Genomic DNA, 20,642 nt, shown 5'->3' with positions numbered 1-20,642 from the left:
TTAATTATCGGCACGCGCAGAACGCCGGAACTGGGGCAGGGTAGCGTGCACGCCCAGCAACCCTGCAATGGCAACAGATGCGCCCCTCTTTCCGGCCCCAAAATCGGCGTCCTTACACAGCCATTTCGAGTCTAGTAATCATTCTACATTTCAGTCACATAGCTGCAGGCGCAGTCGTACCCGCGTCCTCTTTTTATGCTGTAAGATTCGTCGGACGATCTCGCCGCTGCCACCATTTGTTAGAGTTGTCAGACGATCTACGAGCTGTAGGCCGATCTCACCGCTGCCATTCAGATGCAAGATTTGGCAGTCGTAGCTGTAGGAAGGAGCTTGACTCTTCGTGGGGACTTAGGAGAGCAGGATTTATTTACATGTTATTTACAGTTGAACATGAGATACATCGACAGTCTAGCGTGACTCCCAAATGGTGCCCACAAAACGAGCATACAACAAACAGCTTACGAGCACACAGTTCACGAGTACATTTCGAGCACGACAACGAGCACACAGCTCACTAGTACATTTCGAGCACGACAACGAGCACACACTAGCAGCCGACAATCGCTGCTTATAAGCACTCCACTCGACGTCATAGTTCGAGGTCATTGAAGATGACCCGCCCATTTGGAGGAGGCGGGCTCACATACACGTGTTGCACAGGTTTCAGTGCCGCACAGGTGTAATGGTCCGGAGCCGACGTCAGAGGGGCTTCGTAGAACTCTGAGCCGGGTAGCACATTGTCTTGCGTCTTGGTCGGCGCGTGGGAAGGAGCCCACGACTACGTTCCCGCGAACTCCCCCACCCGTAGCAGATCAGGTCCGCGTTGTCGTGTTGCGCACAAAGCCTGCTTCGTCGAACTCCTTCAGTCACAACGGCGACGAGGCTAGAGCGTAACGGTGGCGGTTTCAGCACAAAGCCTGCTTCGTCAAACGCATCCTAGCTGAAGCGACGGAGAGTGGAGGATGCGCGCATTGTTCCCGACACAGTCGACTTAGTCACGCCGTGGCTAGAGGTTGGCGGCGGCGTTCCAAGATGAGGTTGCCACCGCTGGCCTAAATGGCTGGCAAACTTGCACTGCAGCTGGCCGTTCTTAACAATACCAAAGCATTCGTGGAAGTATTACACGTTCGGATCTAACTAGCGTCTGTCTCACTGTATCCGAGTTCCGCAGAAGACCACCAGAAAACGTGGACCCTTCAACGTTCCTGCCTCTTCCAGCAGACACTCGCCTTTGCAAGGGATGCAAGCTATTTACAACCTTCAATTTCTCCATCTTGATTTCTTTAACGTGTTGTCTTCCTTCGGTTTCGAGCTTCGCACTTAATTCTCTCGAGCCTTCTTTCTAGCTGTGCTCTTCTCCTTTCTCATAGTTTGTCTCTCCTTCCGTCAATTTGTGTGTTATTGCTGTATTGTTGTTCGTTATACAGATATCTATCCAGTCCTTTCTTATTTTTAATTCTACAGCATTATATCGCTCATAAGGCAGAAAATCCGGCGTAGTTATCGGCGTTGGCGTGACCAATTGTCCAAAAAGTCATCGAACCCGCCATCTGTGGTGCGAGTCGAGCCCACCCCCTCTGGTGTTAATTATGACGAAGTTCGTTAAGGCACAATTAAATAACATATGACTAATTATGGTACTCGAACCCTCGACATGTCGCGCGAATTAAGGCGAAGTTATTTGAGGCATGGTTAATTAAAATCGAGAAAAGTAAGGTACTCGAACCCACGACCCACGACCTTTCGTCTTAAGGCAAACTAAGGCACAGAGAATTATGACATAATTAATTAGGGAACTCGAACCCTCGACCTTTGGGGGTAATCGAACCCACGACCTTTGGTATTCATTAAGGCGTACTTAACTAAGGCACAGTTAATAAAGATAGGGTTAATTAGGCACTCACACCCTCGACCTTTGGTGGGAGTCGAACCCACGACCTCTGGTCTTAATTAAGGCGGATAATGGCACAGTAAATTACGGTGGAGTTAATTAGGGCACTTACACCCTCGACCTCTGGTGGGAGTCGTACCCACGACCTTTGGTCTTAATAAAGGCGACGTTAACTGAGGAACAGTTAATAAAGATAGAGTTAATTAAGACACTTGCACCCTCGACCTTTGGGGGCAGTCGAACCCACGACCTTTGGTATTCATTAAGGCGACGTTAACTAAGGCACAGTTAATAAAGATAGAGTTAATTAAGGCACTCAAACCCTCAACGTTTGGTGGGAGTCGAACCCACGGCTTTTGGTCTTAATTAAGGCGGATTATGGCACAGTAAATTATGATGGAGTTAATTAGGGCACTTACACCCTCGACCTCTGGTGGGAGTCGTACCCACGACCTTTGGTCTTAATAAAGGCAAATTAGGGTGGAGTTAATTAGGGTGAATTAGGGTGGAGTTAATTAAGGCACCCGAACCCTCGAACTTTGGTAGGAGTCGAACCCACAACCTTGAGTCTTAATTAAGGTGAATTAAGGCATAGTGAATTCAGGCACTCTAACCCTCGACCGTTGGTGGAAGTCGAACCCACGACCATTGGTCTTAATTAAGGCGGATTAAGGCCCAGTGAATTAAGGCAGAGTTAATTAGGGCACTCGCACCCTCGACCTCTGATGGGAGTCGTACCCAGGATCTTTGGTCTTAATAAAGGCGACGTTAACTGAGGCACAGTTAATAGAGTTAAGGCACTGGTACCCTCGACCTTTGGTGGGAGTCGAACCAACGACCTTTGGTCTTAATTAAAGCAAATTAGGGCACAGTGAATTAAGGCCGAGTTAATTAGGGCACTCGAACCCTCGACCTTTGGTGGGAGTCGAATCCACGACCTTTGGTCTTAATTAAGGCGGATTAAGGCAGAGTTAAGTAGGGCACTCGAACCCTCGAACTTTGGTAGGAGTCGAACCCACAACGTTCGGTCTTAATTAAAGTAAATTAAGGCATAGTGAATTCAAGCAGGGTTATTAAGGCACTCGAACCCTCGACCTTTGGTGGGAGTCGAATCCACGACCTTGCGTGGGCATAACGTCTAAGCTTGGCGCAGTGGTCGCAATCATTTCCCCTTCATCCACGTAGGGATAACTAAGTGCCCTTTGAATATTTTTTTCTCCTATATTTCTTATCCCGTAGCTCTTAGTCGTAGTTGCTTTACATTTTTACTTTTAATTTTTCTGTGTACCAGCACCCAGGCCTCGGCACAGTATGTCGGGTGACGAGAGACTTCAAACAACCTGGGCCATTTGTAACTTTATATAAGAGCGCATGCCTTCCAGTTCTTGAGTACGCCTCCGTCGTTTGGGGCGGCACTTGTAGGTCAAATTGTGAACTTCTCGAAAGTGTGCCAAAAAGTTCGCACCTATATTTAAACATCGATCCTGTCAAAAGCCTTCCATCTCCATAGAGCTAAAACAGACACTCACGTTACCTACCGTCACCTGTAGACACAACAAATCGGATGTACTTTTTCTTCATAAATTTATTTATGGAAAAATGTGCCGCTCGCAATTGTGGGCGCTTTTACATTCCGCAGAAAGGCACAAGGAACCAGCGCGCCTTTCAGCCTTCAAATTATTGTCACCCTCTACCTAGAGTGCAGGCGACCTATAACGCCCATTCAGAGTGCATGGATATCTTCATGCCTAATTTTAATATTTTCCTGAAAGAAGTTGCAGAGGAATTTCAATAACTGAACGAAAACTCTAATATCGGTTGTGTGTTCCGTCATTCTGTAATCCTTCTTTTTCAGTTTCTCCACTATTGCTTTGTATTCTCTTCGTGTGCACAATTTATGCTCTGTTAAAATCTGTATTAGTGAAATTATTATTTTTTTATGTGTGCGCGCGTGTGTATGTGTGTGTGGGCGTGCACTGTTTTTCTTGTGCATTGTTCTGCCGAGTGCGTCAGCACGAAGACCCTCGATGTTGTTCCTGGATACTCTAATAAACACATATTATTATTATTATTATTATTATTATTATTATTATTATTATTATTATTATTATTATTATTTAGCACCAAGACCCTCGAGGTTGTTCCTGGGCACTTTAATAAACACATTTGATTGATTGATTCATTTATTTATTTATTTATTTATTTATTGATTGATTGTGTATACAATCTGTATTGTATTGCCTGCTTTCTGTTGGTGCTAAGAACATTTTAATAGACGAAAAGCATGGCTCTGCATCAAGGCGCTTCACAACAGTGAACATGGTCACATTTATGACCCATGCTTCCAGTGTGGTAGACAGCAAGGGCCAGTTTGACGCTCTTTACTTTGACTTAAGTAAAAATGCACCGACAATTACGATACTCCCTGATGCGATATTTGAGCGCATCTGTATGTGTTTTCATTTCGCGATATCTTCGCCGGCGCGGACAATCTGTCTCGTACGGCACCTTGAAAACGGAGCAGTGTGGCGCGACTGCATCTCTAATCGGGAGATTGCGAGAGGCAGCGCGCGGGTGACGCGTGGTTCACAGCAGCCGCCGCATACAGAGCTCCGCTCATGCAGCGCTTTGTTTCCATATATGGTATCGTTGGACGCGCTCGCCGCATGCGATCGGTGAACAGACGACGGCGCGCGACTCTGACGCCATATTGTAGTGGTCGTCGCCGCAAAGCCCGTCTTGCGCGCCATTGTGCTTTTCTTCTCACGCCTTCGCCATACCCTCCTCCTGCGCTTTCCTTCTCGCGCTCTCTTCGCTATCGCCGTCTTTCATATCCCGCTGCGCTCCCCGTTCGCTTTCATTCTTCGCTGTGCTCGTTCGCTCGGTTACGAGGGATAACGCCGACGCAGGAACGGGCGCCTATAGGAGCTGCGCTCTAAAATATTTGATGTAGTTTGCCATGAGCTGCTCATTACGAAGCTCACGTAAATGGACATACCTTCTTCCATCACTGTTCTGGTATCAAATTACCTAAGCAATAGATCGTGCTTACTCGCATTAATGGACAAAGTTCTATTAGTGGAATAAAAAGAGCATTCGCCAAGAGGCAAAGTCTATTAAATGAAAACTTGGCGCTTCGGGGCCCATACAAGTCCCTTCATCACAATGAAAGCAAACATGGTGGCTCTAAAGTTTAAGTATGGAAGAGATGGCGAAGTGCGCGTGCGTAGATTTCGGACAGATTCCCACGTGTCCTGTTTATCGCATGCTGCGTCGTATGAATGTGCAGCGATTCTAGCGTTAGCTGTAAAGTCAGAGTTCCTACTAGCTATGAGGCCACTGTCGGAGTTCCTCAAGGATCTGTTTCTTGGCTCTCTTCTCTTTCTACTACTCATAAATTACATTTCAAATCTCAACGCAGACACTAACGTCGTCGTCATTTTACTCGAGTCTTTATAAAGTAAGATATTGGGAAAAATTGGGGCTCGACGAAAGGAATTCAAAACGATATTTGATGTCTAGGCGTGCAGTGCGCTAAATGTTCCCGCAGACTGGGACATATGTCTCTCTTTTTCAATGTGAGATGAATTTATTCTTTTTTGCTTTTGTTATGAATTGAAAAGCAATCCCCGATTGTGTCTCATCGAGTAATAGCTTGTGCCCTTTCACTCCGTATTCAAATACATCTCAAAGTGTGATCCAAAGGCAAATGATATACATCGTAGGAACCTCTGAACCGCTTTTGCATTTAGAAGAAAACAAAGTTCTACCAGGTCTCGCTGTAATTCGAGCACTGTATTTCCTGCGCAGCTGTGGTTCTGACTGTTGCATAAAAAAACGCCTGGCCATTGGGCGAGCATGAAGCAATTAAGTTCGATCGCTCATTAAAAAGGACATGCGTAATTCGTGCTCGCCCGACGGTTACGCACAAACGCCTTCTCGTCCGCAGTTCAGTTTCGATTTCCTGGGTGGAATTGGCCGGAGTTCATTATGGTGCAGAAACTTCAACTTTTAGCACGTCTGGAATACGTTATGAATTTCTCGGATGACGGGCTTCGTCCTGCATTAGGACCAATTGTCTGACTCTAAATTTTGGTTAACAACTAATTGGATTAACTTCATTTCATAATTACTCTTCCATTGATTACCTGGAGTCATTTTTAATATGTACGCCTAAGTGGTAAAAGCAATCCGACGAACTTGGTCGCCTAATTATCGCGCGTCTTCCCTCTTTGAACGCATTTCCGGAACACCTAAGAAAACCCACCACGCTCATGAGGAGGCACAGATGCCACGCGGCGCTGATACTTGAAGAAAGAAAGGCAGGAAGTTTGCATACCGGGTGCGTGAACGTGTGACCGTTAGCCTTGTCAAAAAGTAATTATGGTTTTTGAGCATGATACAGAACACGCAAGGCACATTTGCTTCCTCATGAACGTCATATGCTGCGTATATCAGATCAAATCTATTTTTCATACTGTCAAGATACAAAGAGAAGGACTGTGACAAAAAGCAGTTTTTTTCATAACAGCTTGACTAGTTCACAGCCCCGCAGAAAAATTTGAGCTGTGACAGCACTACGGTAGATTAAACAAAAAAGAGGAAAAGGTAAAGGTATATACGTATAATCACGCCCCGTTTCAAGTAAAGCGTTGAAGTTAGCGCTTCTGTGGCTCCACCAATTGCTTTGTCCGGATCCTCGACTGCGCTGGGACGTCATTCACTTTTAAAGAAGCTTTCATAATGCAAAAAAGGGGTAAGGCGTTCGTATTGTCCACTTCTCTTGTGTCCGTGCCTGCACGCCTTATCCCCCCCCCCCCCTCCCAATATTCCCTCTTTTTTTTTTTTTACATTATGAATCCTTACCAACTAGCTCCGTTTTCTGCCGTTCTAAAGCCTTCTTTTTTTTCTTCCTTTCTTTTACATTTCTTTTCACAGTTAATCAGGCGCTAATTGTTGTGTCCTATACTGCTTTGTCGTTTGAAACAGCTGTAGTAATTCGAAGCATTTGCTGTCCCGAGTAATCAGGTGCTCATTGTAGTGTCGCGACGTATTTTTTAGCGTTGTTCATGATTGGTGATGGACTATACTGTTTCTATTTTACACCAATGCTAGTTGTATGAACACTTTGATGCCCCTCCTGTAAGGGCCCACCTTGAGCCTGCAGTACTGTAAAAATAAATAAAATGCTGCCTAATACAGATCCTAGCTACGACTGTCTTTCAAGGCGAAGCTGTATTTTTACGGGTTAAAGCCCGCGTTTTCGATTACGGCTTGCAACTTGAGCGCACGCATTATCTAATTAATCCGCTACTGCGAGCGTTAATGGGTTCCCTCGATCATTGAATACCTCGAGTTAAGTACGGCAGATCAGTCGAGTTTGCATTGCAGTACTGTTTACGCAGGCTCCTTGATGTGCGCTTCCACAGAAAAAAAAGAAAGATCATAATAATAATAATAATAAAAGTTAGTACGTCGTCAGCGACGTCGCGGGGACAGCTTTAACGCTGTTTGAATATATGTGTTTGTGTGTATACGTGTTGAGTGAATGCTGGGGACTGGTCGTCACTTCTAGGAAAACAAGTCAGACGCTTGACTCTTTTCAGTCCCTCTTTATCATTCACCGTTAGAGGCCGGCCGACCTCGGTAAGAAATGTGGGCGAATCGCTGACGGAGCGCGAGAAGGAATGGCGTTGGAATAGAATCGTAGCGATGCACGATTCGCTGTTATCATCTTTGTGGAAACAGAGCAAGTTAACAACAAACAGTGGAACTGTACGAGCCTTGTTCCACTCTCATTCCACTGCGCTCTGAAGAAGCAAGGTTCAGAAAAATTGGGACTGCTACAGAAGACAATTTTGCGTTATGCTGTGTATTGTTGTAAAGAGTATGGGGATTCCGGGTTGATGATTTATTTATTTATTTATTTATTTATTTATTTCGGAATACTGTCAGTCCCTGCTTGGGATTTTTACAGGAGAGGGCAAAACATAGAAATACAGGTTCAGTGCTAATATATATATTAAGAGTCAAAAATAATTGCAAGACATGCAATACACATGACAATAATAAATAAAACTGATGATGGCACTTGAATACAGTAAATACACTGAGAGGAACACTGGAATATAAGGTTACGAAAAAGGTTATGCTGAGAGGAACGTAGGCACAGAGCTCTCCGCGAGGGCAATAAATTTGTCTATGGTGCGCTGGGCTGTGACTGATGCAAGCGATTTTAATCTCGGATAACTTGTGGAAAAAAAGAATATCGGAAGGTATTACTGTGATAGAAATATTCTTCAAGGATGAGTGCATGCTTGTGACGTGCTGGTCTTCTAGTGTTTATACGAACAAAGTCTGTGGGAGACATCTTTAATGCATTATTAAGCAGTAAATACGAAAACTTTAGACGGTTTAATTTAGCACGGCTGGACAACGTGTGAAGCCCAGCCGTGCGTAAAAGATCTGTGTCTGAATGCATGCGTCCATAGCGGTTGAAGATAAAGCGCACGGCTTTCCTTTGAACCATTTCGAGTGTTTTAATGTTGTTTTTAGCGTGGGGGAACCAAGCTATGTTAGCGTATTCTAAGACCGGACGGATAAAGGTGACGTAAGCTAGAAGTTTTGTATCAGATGTAGAATGACGAAGGGCCCTTTTAAGATAAAGTAACTTCTTCATTGCTTTGCTAGCTATGCTTTGAACATGCGTAGTCCAGTTTAAGTCAGAAGTGATGACTACACCCAAGTATCGATATTCAGTCACACTACTATTCATGTTAATGCAACATGATGATGATCGCAGTGGCCCTCCCCTTTGGAACAGGTGGTCACACTCGCTGTGTCCTGGCCGAAAAGTTTGAAGATAGAGAGAAATAGGGATCTATAGGGAAAGAGCAGAGAAGAAAGAGGGCAACTGTCACTGGCTGGCCACCACATCTGAAGCTGAGCCTTGGTGACATAAGTAACCGCAACGCCGCGCCCTGCTTCAACGGGCACAAATCCGAGAGCCTGTGGGAGGATGACCCCTCTCTTAGGCTAGGGGGCAACTTCGGGCACTGCAGCACAAGGTGCTCCGTATTTTCCATACCCAAATTCGCACGCTCTGCATCGGGCGGATTGAGTGCCGGAGAGCTGTCGAAGCTGCGGCGATACACAAGCGTGCGCAGCGCTCCCGCCCGCGCCTCAAACATCAGCGTACTGCCCAGACTATTGTCATACCATATATATTCAAAACATTCAAAACCAGCGCGAAGCGCTATCTGTGCGCAGTGGCATCTGTGGCATAGTAGTGGCGAAACGGCGAAACAACTAGCCGTTTATTTTGACGTCGTACCGTGAACACTAAAGCGGAGTGAAAATAACGGTATGTATTATTGTCACGTCCACCGTCGAAACTTCGTAATTTATCAATACGCCGAGGACCGGCGTTTTGGAAGTACGGTTAAGTTCGTTGGCTAAGTAAAGACAGTGAAGACATTCAGGCACCACTTAGCCGTGACTGCATCGTATAGCCAGGAGCGAGCTGCTACCAAAGTTTGCCACGGCGACGTGGGACACACCTGATCGCTCGTTACGCGCGTTGGCGACTGCAACGTAGTGGCTAAATGGTGTTTTTGTCACGTACCTTTCTCGTGGCGGTTTAAAAACGTGCCGGAGTGTCCGCACCGGCTGGCACTCTTTCTGTGAGCCTCCTGCTGATCGGTGCTCCCGCGCTGAAGCGCTCAGTCTACCATGTCTCTTTACGACGGTCTGGGCTTGGACTCGAAGGACAAAGGTCCGAGGGATCAGAAAGCTGATCTCGGTGAGTTGATTTTCCTCTTTCTTGAAAGGAACAGGACTACACACCGCTAGGTGCGCACTTCGCCCTTTTCCAGAGTTCAGTATAGCTTGTGTGTCTTAACAGAGCCAATCTTCTGTGCAGGTACAATAACCTCCGTAGAAAACGCTGCGCAATTTACAGAAAACGATGCTTTCACACAACAGCATAGTAGAGTTCGTGTCAATGTTCGGTTTTACTTTCGACGTAGATGCGAATATGCGGTGTTGCAGGGTTCGTACACCTTGAAGTCCTTGAACATCCCCGAGTTTGTAAAAGGAGATGTAAGGGCCTTTGAAACTCCTTGAATTCCTGTAAAACTGGGGTTGGGGGCGACTTTTGAACATACAAAGTAACAAACTCCGAATGGGGCTCTGCCATGGACACTGTCTATCAGGAAACGATCCTAAATATTTTCTTTCCAGAATGTCGCTAAGCGATGCAATGTGGCGTACCTGCAGCCACTAACCACAGATGTGTTTAAATTGCCATTTCCGTCGTGGAGGTAGACAGAGCTAGATCAGGCGAGGCGACCGAGCCGTACCACTGTTTTTGTTGTTTTGCTAGTTGGTTCACGCTGCAGCCATCATGGCTACATTTTCGAGCCCTAGGCCCTAGAAATGCCTGGCAAAAAGTAAGCTTGTGACATTTGGCTTTAATGTGACAAGTATTTTTGGCTGAAGCCGTGCACTACTAACCGTCATGCTAAAAGCTGATTGACGTCATTACAATGGGAAAGTCAACTTTGAAAAGCCACTGAAAGAGCTCGAACCATGTGTCATACTCAGCAGCTGCTTAGCTGCAAGAAATTGCAGCTTAGAAGACTTTTTTAGATTTCACTTTTTCCCAATGTATGTGCACAAACAAAGTTTGTTTCCCGCTCCTTGAAATTTGACATTTGTCATCCTTGAAATCTTTTAATTGACTTTGTATGTTGAGTCAAATGTTCTCTATAAACCCTGATGTTAGTGATGCTACCAAACCTGACAGTTAATTGCAGTCACACTTCACCAATAGCCAACCTACTAAAGCTGTTAGTTTATCATCTGGGCTCATTGCAACGTAATGTCAAAGTTATATTAGACTGTATAAGTCAGGACTACTAGCATTTTACACATTGAATTCCTTCTCATGATTGTGATGACAAAAATCAGACCAACTGTCAAAGAAGGTTGAAGTGAGTGAAACCCAAGATGGGGGATTCTGACTAATGTATTTTTGTTTAGTAGCAGCTGCATTAAATTAAGCTCATGATTCTCCCCAATCCTTCCTTGAAATCAGACTCATAACTTGACTTCGCTGTATTCTCTTTTCCAGCGGGATGGTCATCGGGAATAAAGCTCTTGCAGTCACAGCTGCAGCTGAAAAAGGCTGCCATGACACAGCCCAGGGTAAGTGCTCGCCAGAACTGGGGTATATCAGCAAATCTCTTGCGTATATTTCGTCTTATTGCATGCCTTGTTGCCATCGCTTTGTCTTCTTAGATGTAAGTGCTGTAAGCCATGACACAAGCAAAACTGCACTTTGTGAGAACTTTTGTCATTAACGCCAGCATATGAGAGAAGTTACGGTGTCATTCTCTGTGCTGTTTTCTTAGGGTTTTGGAAATGCTAGAAAAATGGTTTAACAAAAGGGATATGTTAGTATGAGGAAAAGGCTTACTTCATATGTGAATATTTTAAATTTGTAATAGAACAAAATAATAAAGGGGCCAAGGAAGTAAATAAACTTGTTTATACAGTTGAACTTCATTATAACCAAGCTAGATCTGAGGCGAAAATAAGTTTGTCATATCTGATGGTTATTATAAGCACAAGCTCTCGACAAACTAGGGTTGCCATGTCCTAAATTTAGTGGGACAGTCCCGACTTTCGAGTTAATGTCCCATGTTCCACTTGATCCAGTCAGTATTGCCAAATGTCCTGACTTTGGCCTTTCTTTCTACTGGATAACAATAAATAGACTTGATTTCCTCTTTATAATGCCTGACAGCTTGATTGTACATTCTTCCTTTTTTTTTTCTGTTGTATTGTCATAAACATAAAGAGGGTTTCATTGTTGTGATCTTATTTACGTATCCGTATTGGTGGCCGTGTTAGTCGGGCAACTACATTGCAACTTTCTTGTTGTAAATTGCAACACCCTAGCTAGCACCAGAAATATTTGTTAAAATTCATTGCACATACAGACAGGTGACTCCTGGCACTGACAGGATCGGTCGTCGCCAGCCACCCTACAACCCTGCCTCCACACCACATACTCAACCCCCCCCTCTCTGGTCACCACTGCATTCACTCAAGAGTTGGCAACCCTACCAGAAATTGATGTCAGCGAGAAGCATTCCATATCTTTTTATTATACCACATAATTCGTTATATCCATGTTCGATATATGGAGGTTTGACTGCATCCTTCAATACCTACCTCATTGGCTATGGCATTGCGCCGCATAGCACGAGACTGTGCGTTTGATTCTTGGCCACAGCAGCCAGAATCCGATTAAGGTAGAACGCAAAAATGCTTGTTCCACGCTTGGGTGCATGCTAAAGAAACCCAGGTGGTCAAAATTTATTCATAGCCCTCTAATTTGATGTCCCTCATAACTTTAATATTCCATTAAATTAGCATTCTAGTGAACCATACTTGCAGGTAGAGCTGAGTGAAAATCTTGCTTAATCCCGACAAGGCGTTGTGTAAGAAGCAACAAATTAAGCATCATGGACCATGGTTTTTCATGCTTCATGGATAAATGTTTCAAAAAGTACTCCTCTGTGCAGAAAAGATTCCTCTTGGAGAAAAAGAAAAGCTGCTATTTCTAAGCCAAGCTTGTATAAACAGCTTAGTAATTCTAACTGGTATAATTCAACTTTTCAACTCTTCTACCGGAGACTGATATGCGGTTAATTTCCCTGCCTTTCCTCTTCATCTCTTCAACTCTTCTAAGACTGAACCAGCTACTAAAGCAAGCTTCAGTGTATAGTGTGCCCACATATTTTGCCACATGAAATTCAGAGATGCCAAATAGTAAATTCTTGAATTACTACAGATTTATGAACAAGAAGAAAGGGAACCAAGGGCCCCGATTTTCATTAATCATATCATAAGAAGCCAACAAACAATAAAAACCTTGGTGTCTTTGTTGGCTTCTTATGATACAGATTTATGAAAAGCAAGAATATTCTACTCATATTCACACTCTTAAGGAGGGACTTTGGCCTCGAGCAATACCATTATTGATATTGCTGCTAGAGGAATGAAATTTGTAGGTAATTTGTAATTTAATGTGCTTGATGCAAACATGTAATTAGTTTTTCTCTATATAATGAGAAAAATACTTTATACAATTTTTCCTGTTCCCTTGTTTTAAGATGACTGGCAGAAAATACTTTGCAGTAATAAATGTAAAAGTTATGTGAAAATATTCCTGAATGCTCAAGGAGTGCAATAAGCATTGTCTCGTGTTTCTACCTCTGTTCTATCCAAAGTTACAAAAGTTCAAAATTGTAACTTGACATGCGATATATGTTTAACAGTCTTGGAAGAGAACAGCAGTTTACGATAGGTAGCGAGTCACTGGAAGTGGTAAAAGTATACATCTACTTAGGACAGGTAGTGACCGTGGATCCGGATCATGAGACTGAAATAATCAGAAGAATAAGAATGGGCTGGGGTGAATTTGGCAGGCATTCTCAGGTCATGAACAGCAGGTTGCCATTATCCCTCAAGAGAAAAGTGTATAACAGCTGTGTCTTACCAGTACTCACGTACGGGGCAGAAACCTGGAGGCTTACGAAAAGGGTTCTACTTAAATTGAGGACGACGCAACTAGCTATGGAAAGAAGAATGATAGGTGTAACGTTAAGGGATAAGAAAAGAGCAGATTGAGTGAGGGAACAAATGTGAGTTAATGACATCTTAGTTGAAATCAAGAAAAAGAAATGGGCATGGGCAGGACATGTAATGAGGAGGGAAGATAACCGATGGTCATTAAGGGTTACGGACTGGATTCCAAGGAAAGGGAAGCGTAGCAGGGGGCAACAGAAAGTTAGGTGGGCGGATGAGATTAAGAAGTTTGCAGGGACGGCATGACCACAATTAGTACATGACCGGGGTAGTTGGAGAAGTATGGGAGAGGCTTTGCCCTGCAGTCGGCGTAACCAGGCTGATGATGATTATGATGATGATGATGATGATACGATATATATATTTTATTACCTTCCTCAAAATTTCAATATGTTTCAAGGTGCAGAAATGTGGTATTATAGGCTTATTGCACTCCCTGGGAGCCTAGCTATCAGATAAAGCAAAAATTATTCAAATTGAGTGATTAGGCAAATAACTATGCCTCCCGGAAAATTGCTGATTACCAAAAAAGAGTGTGTGGAGAAAAGTGGAAAAAACTAGCCACCATGTGAAAAAAGCATTTTATTCTCCTGGATGCCTGAAATTGTCATAGCCAATGGCTCAGAAGGCTCCAGGGGAATAATCTAGATGGGTATTTCCTCGCTGCCTCCGCTTTGCAGCTGCTTGAAAAGCTGCCGAGGACAGTCGCTTTTGCCGAGGACATTTTTTTTTCGCAATTTTTTCGCCTCAAGACTCTTGTCCCCTCCTTAAATAATTCATGCTACTGAATCTTGATCATTTCCACTGGAGGTCGACACAGGTGCTGAAATAATGAACATCCTTTCTTCTAAGCTGAATTGCAACTTGGCCAACTTGTTAAATACAAATTTCAGCTTTCAAAGTTGGTGAAAGGTTTATTAATAATGCTACGAAATTTATTGTTGTACATATTATGAATGCAGCTAGGTGCATTAGAGAACGATAAACAATATGTCTATTGTTTCCATTCGCATCACATAAATAGGTTTGCTTTTTACCTTGTTCTATTCTTGTGGGATGACTTTGTCGAAGAGTCAATATGTGCAGATGGCAGTGATGCTGCAACCTGACAAGTACAGTTCACGAGAATTGCATTATATATTTATAACTTGTGATTCTTACATTTTATTATGTGAATAGTTTTAAAAAAAGCCCCTGCTTGTTTTCAGTCCTTTTACATTGAAATTATATCTGTAATAGTTACCATGTTCTGACTGGCATATTTGCTGCTCTTTGCTTGTAGACAAGCCATGATAGTGGTGTAGTGACCTAAGAACTTTTTGATGCTTCTGCGATAGTGAATTTAAGCGTCTGAGCTTCTGTAGCTGCATTTCAGAGAAATATCTTGGCAAAATTTGTGTATTCGGATTCCAAGGCACTGTTGATGCTAAGAGGTAGTGAGATACGAGGGGGGGGGGTATAAGCTTTCCCATATGCTACTGCCCATCTTAAAATTCATGTGCACTCTCTTGATTGCATAGGCAAGTGCAGACATTGCCTCTGAGTTGCAAGAACTTTTTCTTTGCTTTCATGTTCCATCAGTATCTTAAATGGTGGTACAGTGAAGGACCTCTTGTGGTGATCTCTAGTGCGCATTTTCTATTGAAGCTCCTCTGACATTTCGTTCAGTCATTCCGTTGTGAATTGTTTAACTGTGTTTGTAGAGTGCTAATGAATCCTAACCTGTGTTTATCCATTGCAGCGGGACATTATTCGCAAGGGAAGTGCAATCATGGCTCCTGTAATGGACCTCAAGTCCAGAAGAGATGACCCAGATGAAATGCCACCTCCTCCAGCAATCTTTGCCCAAGCCAGAGTATGTGCATATTTTATCCATTTCTTTATTATTGACTATTCCTTGTGAGGAAGAGTGTTAGCGTGTTAGCGTGCTGTCATTCCTACAGTGCCCATGTGTATGTGCATATGTGTGCATGCACAGATGTTGCACTGCATGCAAATTATGTGCACTCAACATTATATTGACACGTGAACTTGCTTATCTTTTATGCGTGAGCACTTTTCACCGTCTAACAGATGTTATCGATCAGCGCAGGACGCTCCTGCATGTATCGAAAGTTTCTGGAGTGTTATCGATGCTTTTATCCACTGTCTATTGTCGCCGAACCTTGTGTAATCTGATTTGCATGTATGCATGACACGAATGGTATAGAACTTTCTGGAAGACACGCGGGCACCAGCGATTACTCTGAAACTTTCAATGGCTCATATATAAAAGCTGACGTGCTTTACCGGCTGATCAGATTTTCGACGGTCACCGACTGTGTTCTCCACTGTCGTTGTTCCTTGAGGGTAGCCTATTTCTGAGGGCACAGGTTCGCCCAATAAAATGCTAGTTTTGTTACACACAGCTTCGCTGCTTTCTTCACCGTCCCTACCACTTGACATCTGGTGGAGGTGCTTTGCATTCATATACCGGACGACCCCACAAAGCTGTGACCCAAGCCGAATGCGGAAGACAACACCAACGTCGCCAAGAACCAGTGAAGTGGCCGCAGGCTGCAAGCACTGCCCCCGGAGCACGGACTTTTGCCTGAGACAACTAGGAAAATCGTTGTCAAGTCAACCTCAATGGCAGCCCCAGCGTCCTGCAGCAGCCCAGGGAGCCTCCGACGTTCCGTGGTTCAACATTCGAGGATCCAGAAAGCTGGCTTGAGACGTATGAGAGGGTTGCTACATTTAACAGTTGGGACAGCGATGACAATCTGCGACAGGTCTTTTCCACATTGGAAGATGCCGCCAGGCATGGTTCAAGGACCGAGAAGCCACCTTAACGACGTGGGAACTGTTCCAAAGCTGCTTCCTGCAGACATTTACAAGCGTCGTATACCAAGAACGAGCCCAAGCTCTACTCGAAACCTGAGTGCAGCTGCCCAATGAGACCATCGCGATCTCCACGGAGGAGATGAGCCGTCTATTCTGCCACGCCGACCCGGAAATGTCTGAGGAGAAGAAAGTCCGCCTACTCATGCGTGGTGTGATGGAGGAACTTTTCGCTGGAATGATACGAAGCCCACCGAAGGCCGTCGACAACTTTCTTCGCGAGGCCACCAGCATCGAGAAGACACCCGAAATGCGGAACCAGCAATTCAACCGCCGCACAAGCTCTACAAACTGTGCCAGAGTTCAATCACTGGCCACCGATGATCTGCACAAGACTATCAGAGCGGTCGTATGGGAAGAGCTGCAGAAGTTGTACCCAAGGTCGTAGCCTCAAGTGGCCTCAATCGCTGAAATGGTCAAAGAAGAGGTTCAGCGATTGCTTGGAATTCCTGAGGTGCAACCACAATCACCGCAGCCCCAGCCAGAAGCGATGACCTACGCTGCCGTCGCCCACCGTCAAGGTCCCTCTCCACGACCGCGCCAGGACCCTTTAACGCCGCAGTTCCGTCGTCCGCCGCCGCCAGCACGCCCACCCATAGCCCAGCACAGTTATGCGAGGAAGACGGACATCTGCCGCGCCCCCAACCCTTGCCCACTCTGCTACCATTGCGGGGAAGCTGGTCGTGTGTATCGCCGATGGCCATACCGCGAAATGGGACTACGAGGGTTCGCCGTCAACGTACCGCGCCCTCGGGAAGGTGAAAGTCCTCGTGACATTGCCGACTACCTAGCCGCTACTCAGTGGAGCCCTAGACAACCGTCCTGTTCGCCGTCACCAGGCCGCTACCTGTCTCCGCAGCGCCATCCATACACTGGCCCAGCCTGGGGCCGGTCCGTCAGCGCATATCCGGAAAACTAAAAGCAGCAACCGATGGAGGTGTGGTTGCTGTTCACCGAAGACACCGAAAAGACTATCCTGACACCATATCAACGAGACGCCACCATCTCAACAAAGCCTAGAAGCAAAGAATATGCCGACAAGAGAAAACCTGATGACGCGACGCTCCAGCCACAGGCCAACACGACGCAGTCGTTGTTCGAGGCCAAGACCAAGCTGCTTTCATCATCATTATCAGCCTGGCTACGCCGACTGCAGGGCAAAGCCTCTCCCATACTTCTCCAACTACCCCGGTCATGTACTAATTGTGGCCATGTCGTCCCTGCAAACTTCTTAATCTCATCCGCCCACCTAACTTTCTGTTGCCCCCTGCTACGCTTCCCTTTCCTTGTAATCCAGTCCGTAACCCTTAATGACCATCAGTTATCTTCTCTTCCCTCCTCATTACATGTCCTGCCCATGCCCATTTCTATTTCTTGATTTCAACTAAGATGTCATTAACTCACATTTGTTCCCTCACTCAATCTGCTCTTTTCTTATCCCTTAACGTTACACCTATTATTCTTCTTTCCATAGCTAGTTGCGTCGTCCTCAATTTAAGTAGAACCCTTTTCGTAAGCCTCCAGGTTTCTGCCCCGTACCTGAGTACTGGTAAGACACAGCTGTTATACACTTTTCTCTTGAGGGATAATGGCAACCTGCTGTTCATGATCTGAGAATGCCTGCCAAACGCACCCCAGCCCATTCATATTCTTCTGATTATTTCAGTCTCATGATCCGGATCTGCGGTCACTACCTGTCCTAAGTAGATGTATTCCTTTACCACTTCCAGTGCCTCGCTACCTATCGTAAACTGCTGTTCTCTTCCGAGACTGTTAAACATTACTTTAGTTTTCTGCAGATTAATTTTTAGACCCACCCTTCTGCTTTGTCTCTCCAGATCAGTGAGCATGCATTGCAGTTCGTCTCCTTCGTTACTATGCAAGGCAATATCATCAGCGAATCGCAAGTTACTAAGGTATTCTCCATTAACTCTTGTCCCCAGTTTTTCCCAATCCAGGTCTCTGAATACCTCCTGTAAACACGCTGTGAATAGCATTGGAGAGATTGTATCTCCCTGCCTGACGCCTTTCTTTATTGGGATTTTGTTGCTTTCTTTATGGAGGACTACGGTGGTTGTGGAGCCGCTATAGATGTCTTTCAGTATTTTTACATACGGATCGTCTACACCCTGATTCCGTAATGCCTCCATGACTGGAAAGGTTTCGACTGAATCAAACACTTTCTCGTAATCAATGAAAGCTATATATAAGGGTTGGTTATATTCCGCACATTTCTCTATCACCTGAGTGATAGTGTGAATATAGTCTATTGTTGAGTAGCCTTTACGAAATCCTGCCTGGTCCCTTGGTTGACAGAAGTCTAAGGTGTTCCTGATTCTATTTGAGATTACCTTAGTAAATACATTGTAGGCAACGGACAGTAAGCTAATCGGTCTATAATTTTTCAAGTCTTTGGCGTCCCCTTTCTTATGGATTAGGATTATGTTAGCGTTCTTCGAAGATTCCGATACACTCGAAGTCATGAGGCATTGCATATACAGGGTGGCCAGCTTTTCTAGAACAATCTGCCCACCATGCTTCAACAAATCTGCTGTTACCTGATGTTCCCCAGTTGCCTTTCCCCTTTGCATAGCTCCCAAGGTTTTCTTTACTTCTTCCGGCATTACTTGTGGGATTTCAAATTCCTCTAGACTATTCTCCCTTGCATTGTCATCGTGGGTGCCACTGGTACTGTATAAATCTCTACAGAACTCCTCAGCCACTTGAACTATCTCATCCATATTAGTAATGATATTGCCGGCATTGTCTCTTACCGCATACATCTACTACCGACGCATACAACTACCAAACTGCAATGCACGACAAAGAACCACCGACCTGGACGTGCTTCTCGACGGCCGCCGCCTTAGTAGACAGAAGAGCCGATTACACCATCAGGGGTGGACCTATCGCCGCCCAGTTGAAGGAAATTAAGACTGCAGGGGAAGGCCCTCATTTGGACCGCGGGAGGACACCTCATAACACCGACTGGAATAAGCACGGCAAGAATCGTGACCGGACTTACCCTGCCACCTTCATTATCCTCCAACAGTGTTCAGGAGCTGTCATTCTCGGTATGGACTTCCTGAACCAGCACGGCGCAATCATCGACCTCAAGTCGAAGTCGATAACGCTGTCGGAAGATCAAGCGATATCGCTGGAGAGCTCTCATAGTCACCACACCTTGAGTGTGCTTGAAGATCAAGTGTGCATCCTGCCTCACTCCAGCATAGTTATTTCCGTCGGCACCAAAACACCCGCTGACGTAGAAGGCGCTGTCGAGGGCGACCAATGTCTACTGCTCAACCGTGAAATTTGCATTGCAAGAGGGATCGCTCGACTCCACAGAGGGAAAGCGGAACTGAGGCCTAACCAATTTCAGCCAGGAGTTCAAGCACATCAACAAGGGCGCGAAAATCGCGTACATAAAAAAAATTGTGGAAACCAGCAATGCGTTTGTCCTTTCGGATTCTGCCGCATCTACCTCGACGATCATAGTTCCCGAACCAGACTTTGACATAATCCAAGTTTCCCCTTGAGTAAGCAGCAACAGCTCAGAACTCTTCTCCGACGATACAAAGACTGCTTTTCGACGTCATTGAGAATTCGACGAACACCAATCGCAAAGCATCACATAATAACCGAAGAGTGCGCTCGACAACGTGAAGCTATTAGGCAACAGGTCGACGAAATTCTGCACAATGACATCATCCAGCCGTCGAAAAGCCTGTGGGCATCTCCTGTAGTCTCGGTGAAGAAAAAGGACGAAACCCTACATCTCTTCGTTGATTATCATCGAGTGAACAAGTTCACGAAGAAGGACGTATACCCCCTCCTATGGATAGACGACGCATTGGATCAGCTCTGCAACGCTAAATACTTCTCGTCGATGGACCTCAAGTCTGCCTACTGGCAAATAGAAGTCGACGAAAGAGATTGTGAAAAGACCGTCTTCATCACGCCAGACGGCCTCTATGAGTTCAAGGTTATGCCACTTGGACTGTGCTGAAAATTTCGAGGATCACCGTAGGCGGCTTGCTGTAGTACTAGAGGCCATCAACACATCAGGGCTCACTTCGAAGCCGGAAAAGTGCCGCTTTGCTTACAATGAGCTTCTGTTCCTAGGCCATGTCATCAGCAAATCTGGAGTCCGCCCTGACTTGCAGAAGACAGCTGCTATCGCAAAGTTCCCACAGCCCATAGACAAGAAGGC

General features: G+C 45.1%; 1 protein-coding gene across 2 annotated transcripts in view; it reads left to right on the top strand.

Annotated features, from left to right (window-relative positions):
• Positions 1–9,263: 9,263 nt before the first annotated feature.
• Positions 9,264–20,642, top strand: part of Spf45 (splicing factor 45) — a 37,387-nt gene continuing 26,008 nt past the window's right edge. Inside the window, exons 1-3 of one of the 2 annotated variants that reach the window (XM_050174729.2) lie at positions 9,264–9,692; positions 11,025–11,098; positions 15,291–15,404. In XM_050174729.2, coding sequence (XP_050030686.1) covers positions 9,623–9,692; positions 11,025–11,098; positions 15,291–15,404 — 258 coding nt within the window. In that variant the 5' untranslated portion in view covers positions 9,264–9,622. The remainder of the gene's footprint in view (positions 9,693–11,024; positions 11,099–15,290; positions 15,405–20,642) is intronic. The other variant, XM_050174728.3, reaches the window with a different exon arrangement.

Source organism: Dermacentor andersoni, chromosome 9 (genome assembly GCF_023375885.2).
Source record: "Dermacentor andersoni chromosome 9, qqDerAnde1_hic_scaffold, whole genome shotgun sequence".
Classification (NCBI taxonomy): Eukaryota; Metazoa; Arthropoda; class Arachnida; order Ixodida; family Ixodidae; genus Dermacentor; species Dermacentor andersoni.
Note: the sequence above shows the minus strand (reverse complement) of the source record. Positions and strands in the feature narration are given on the sequence as shown.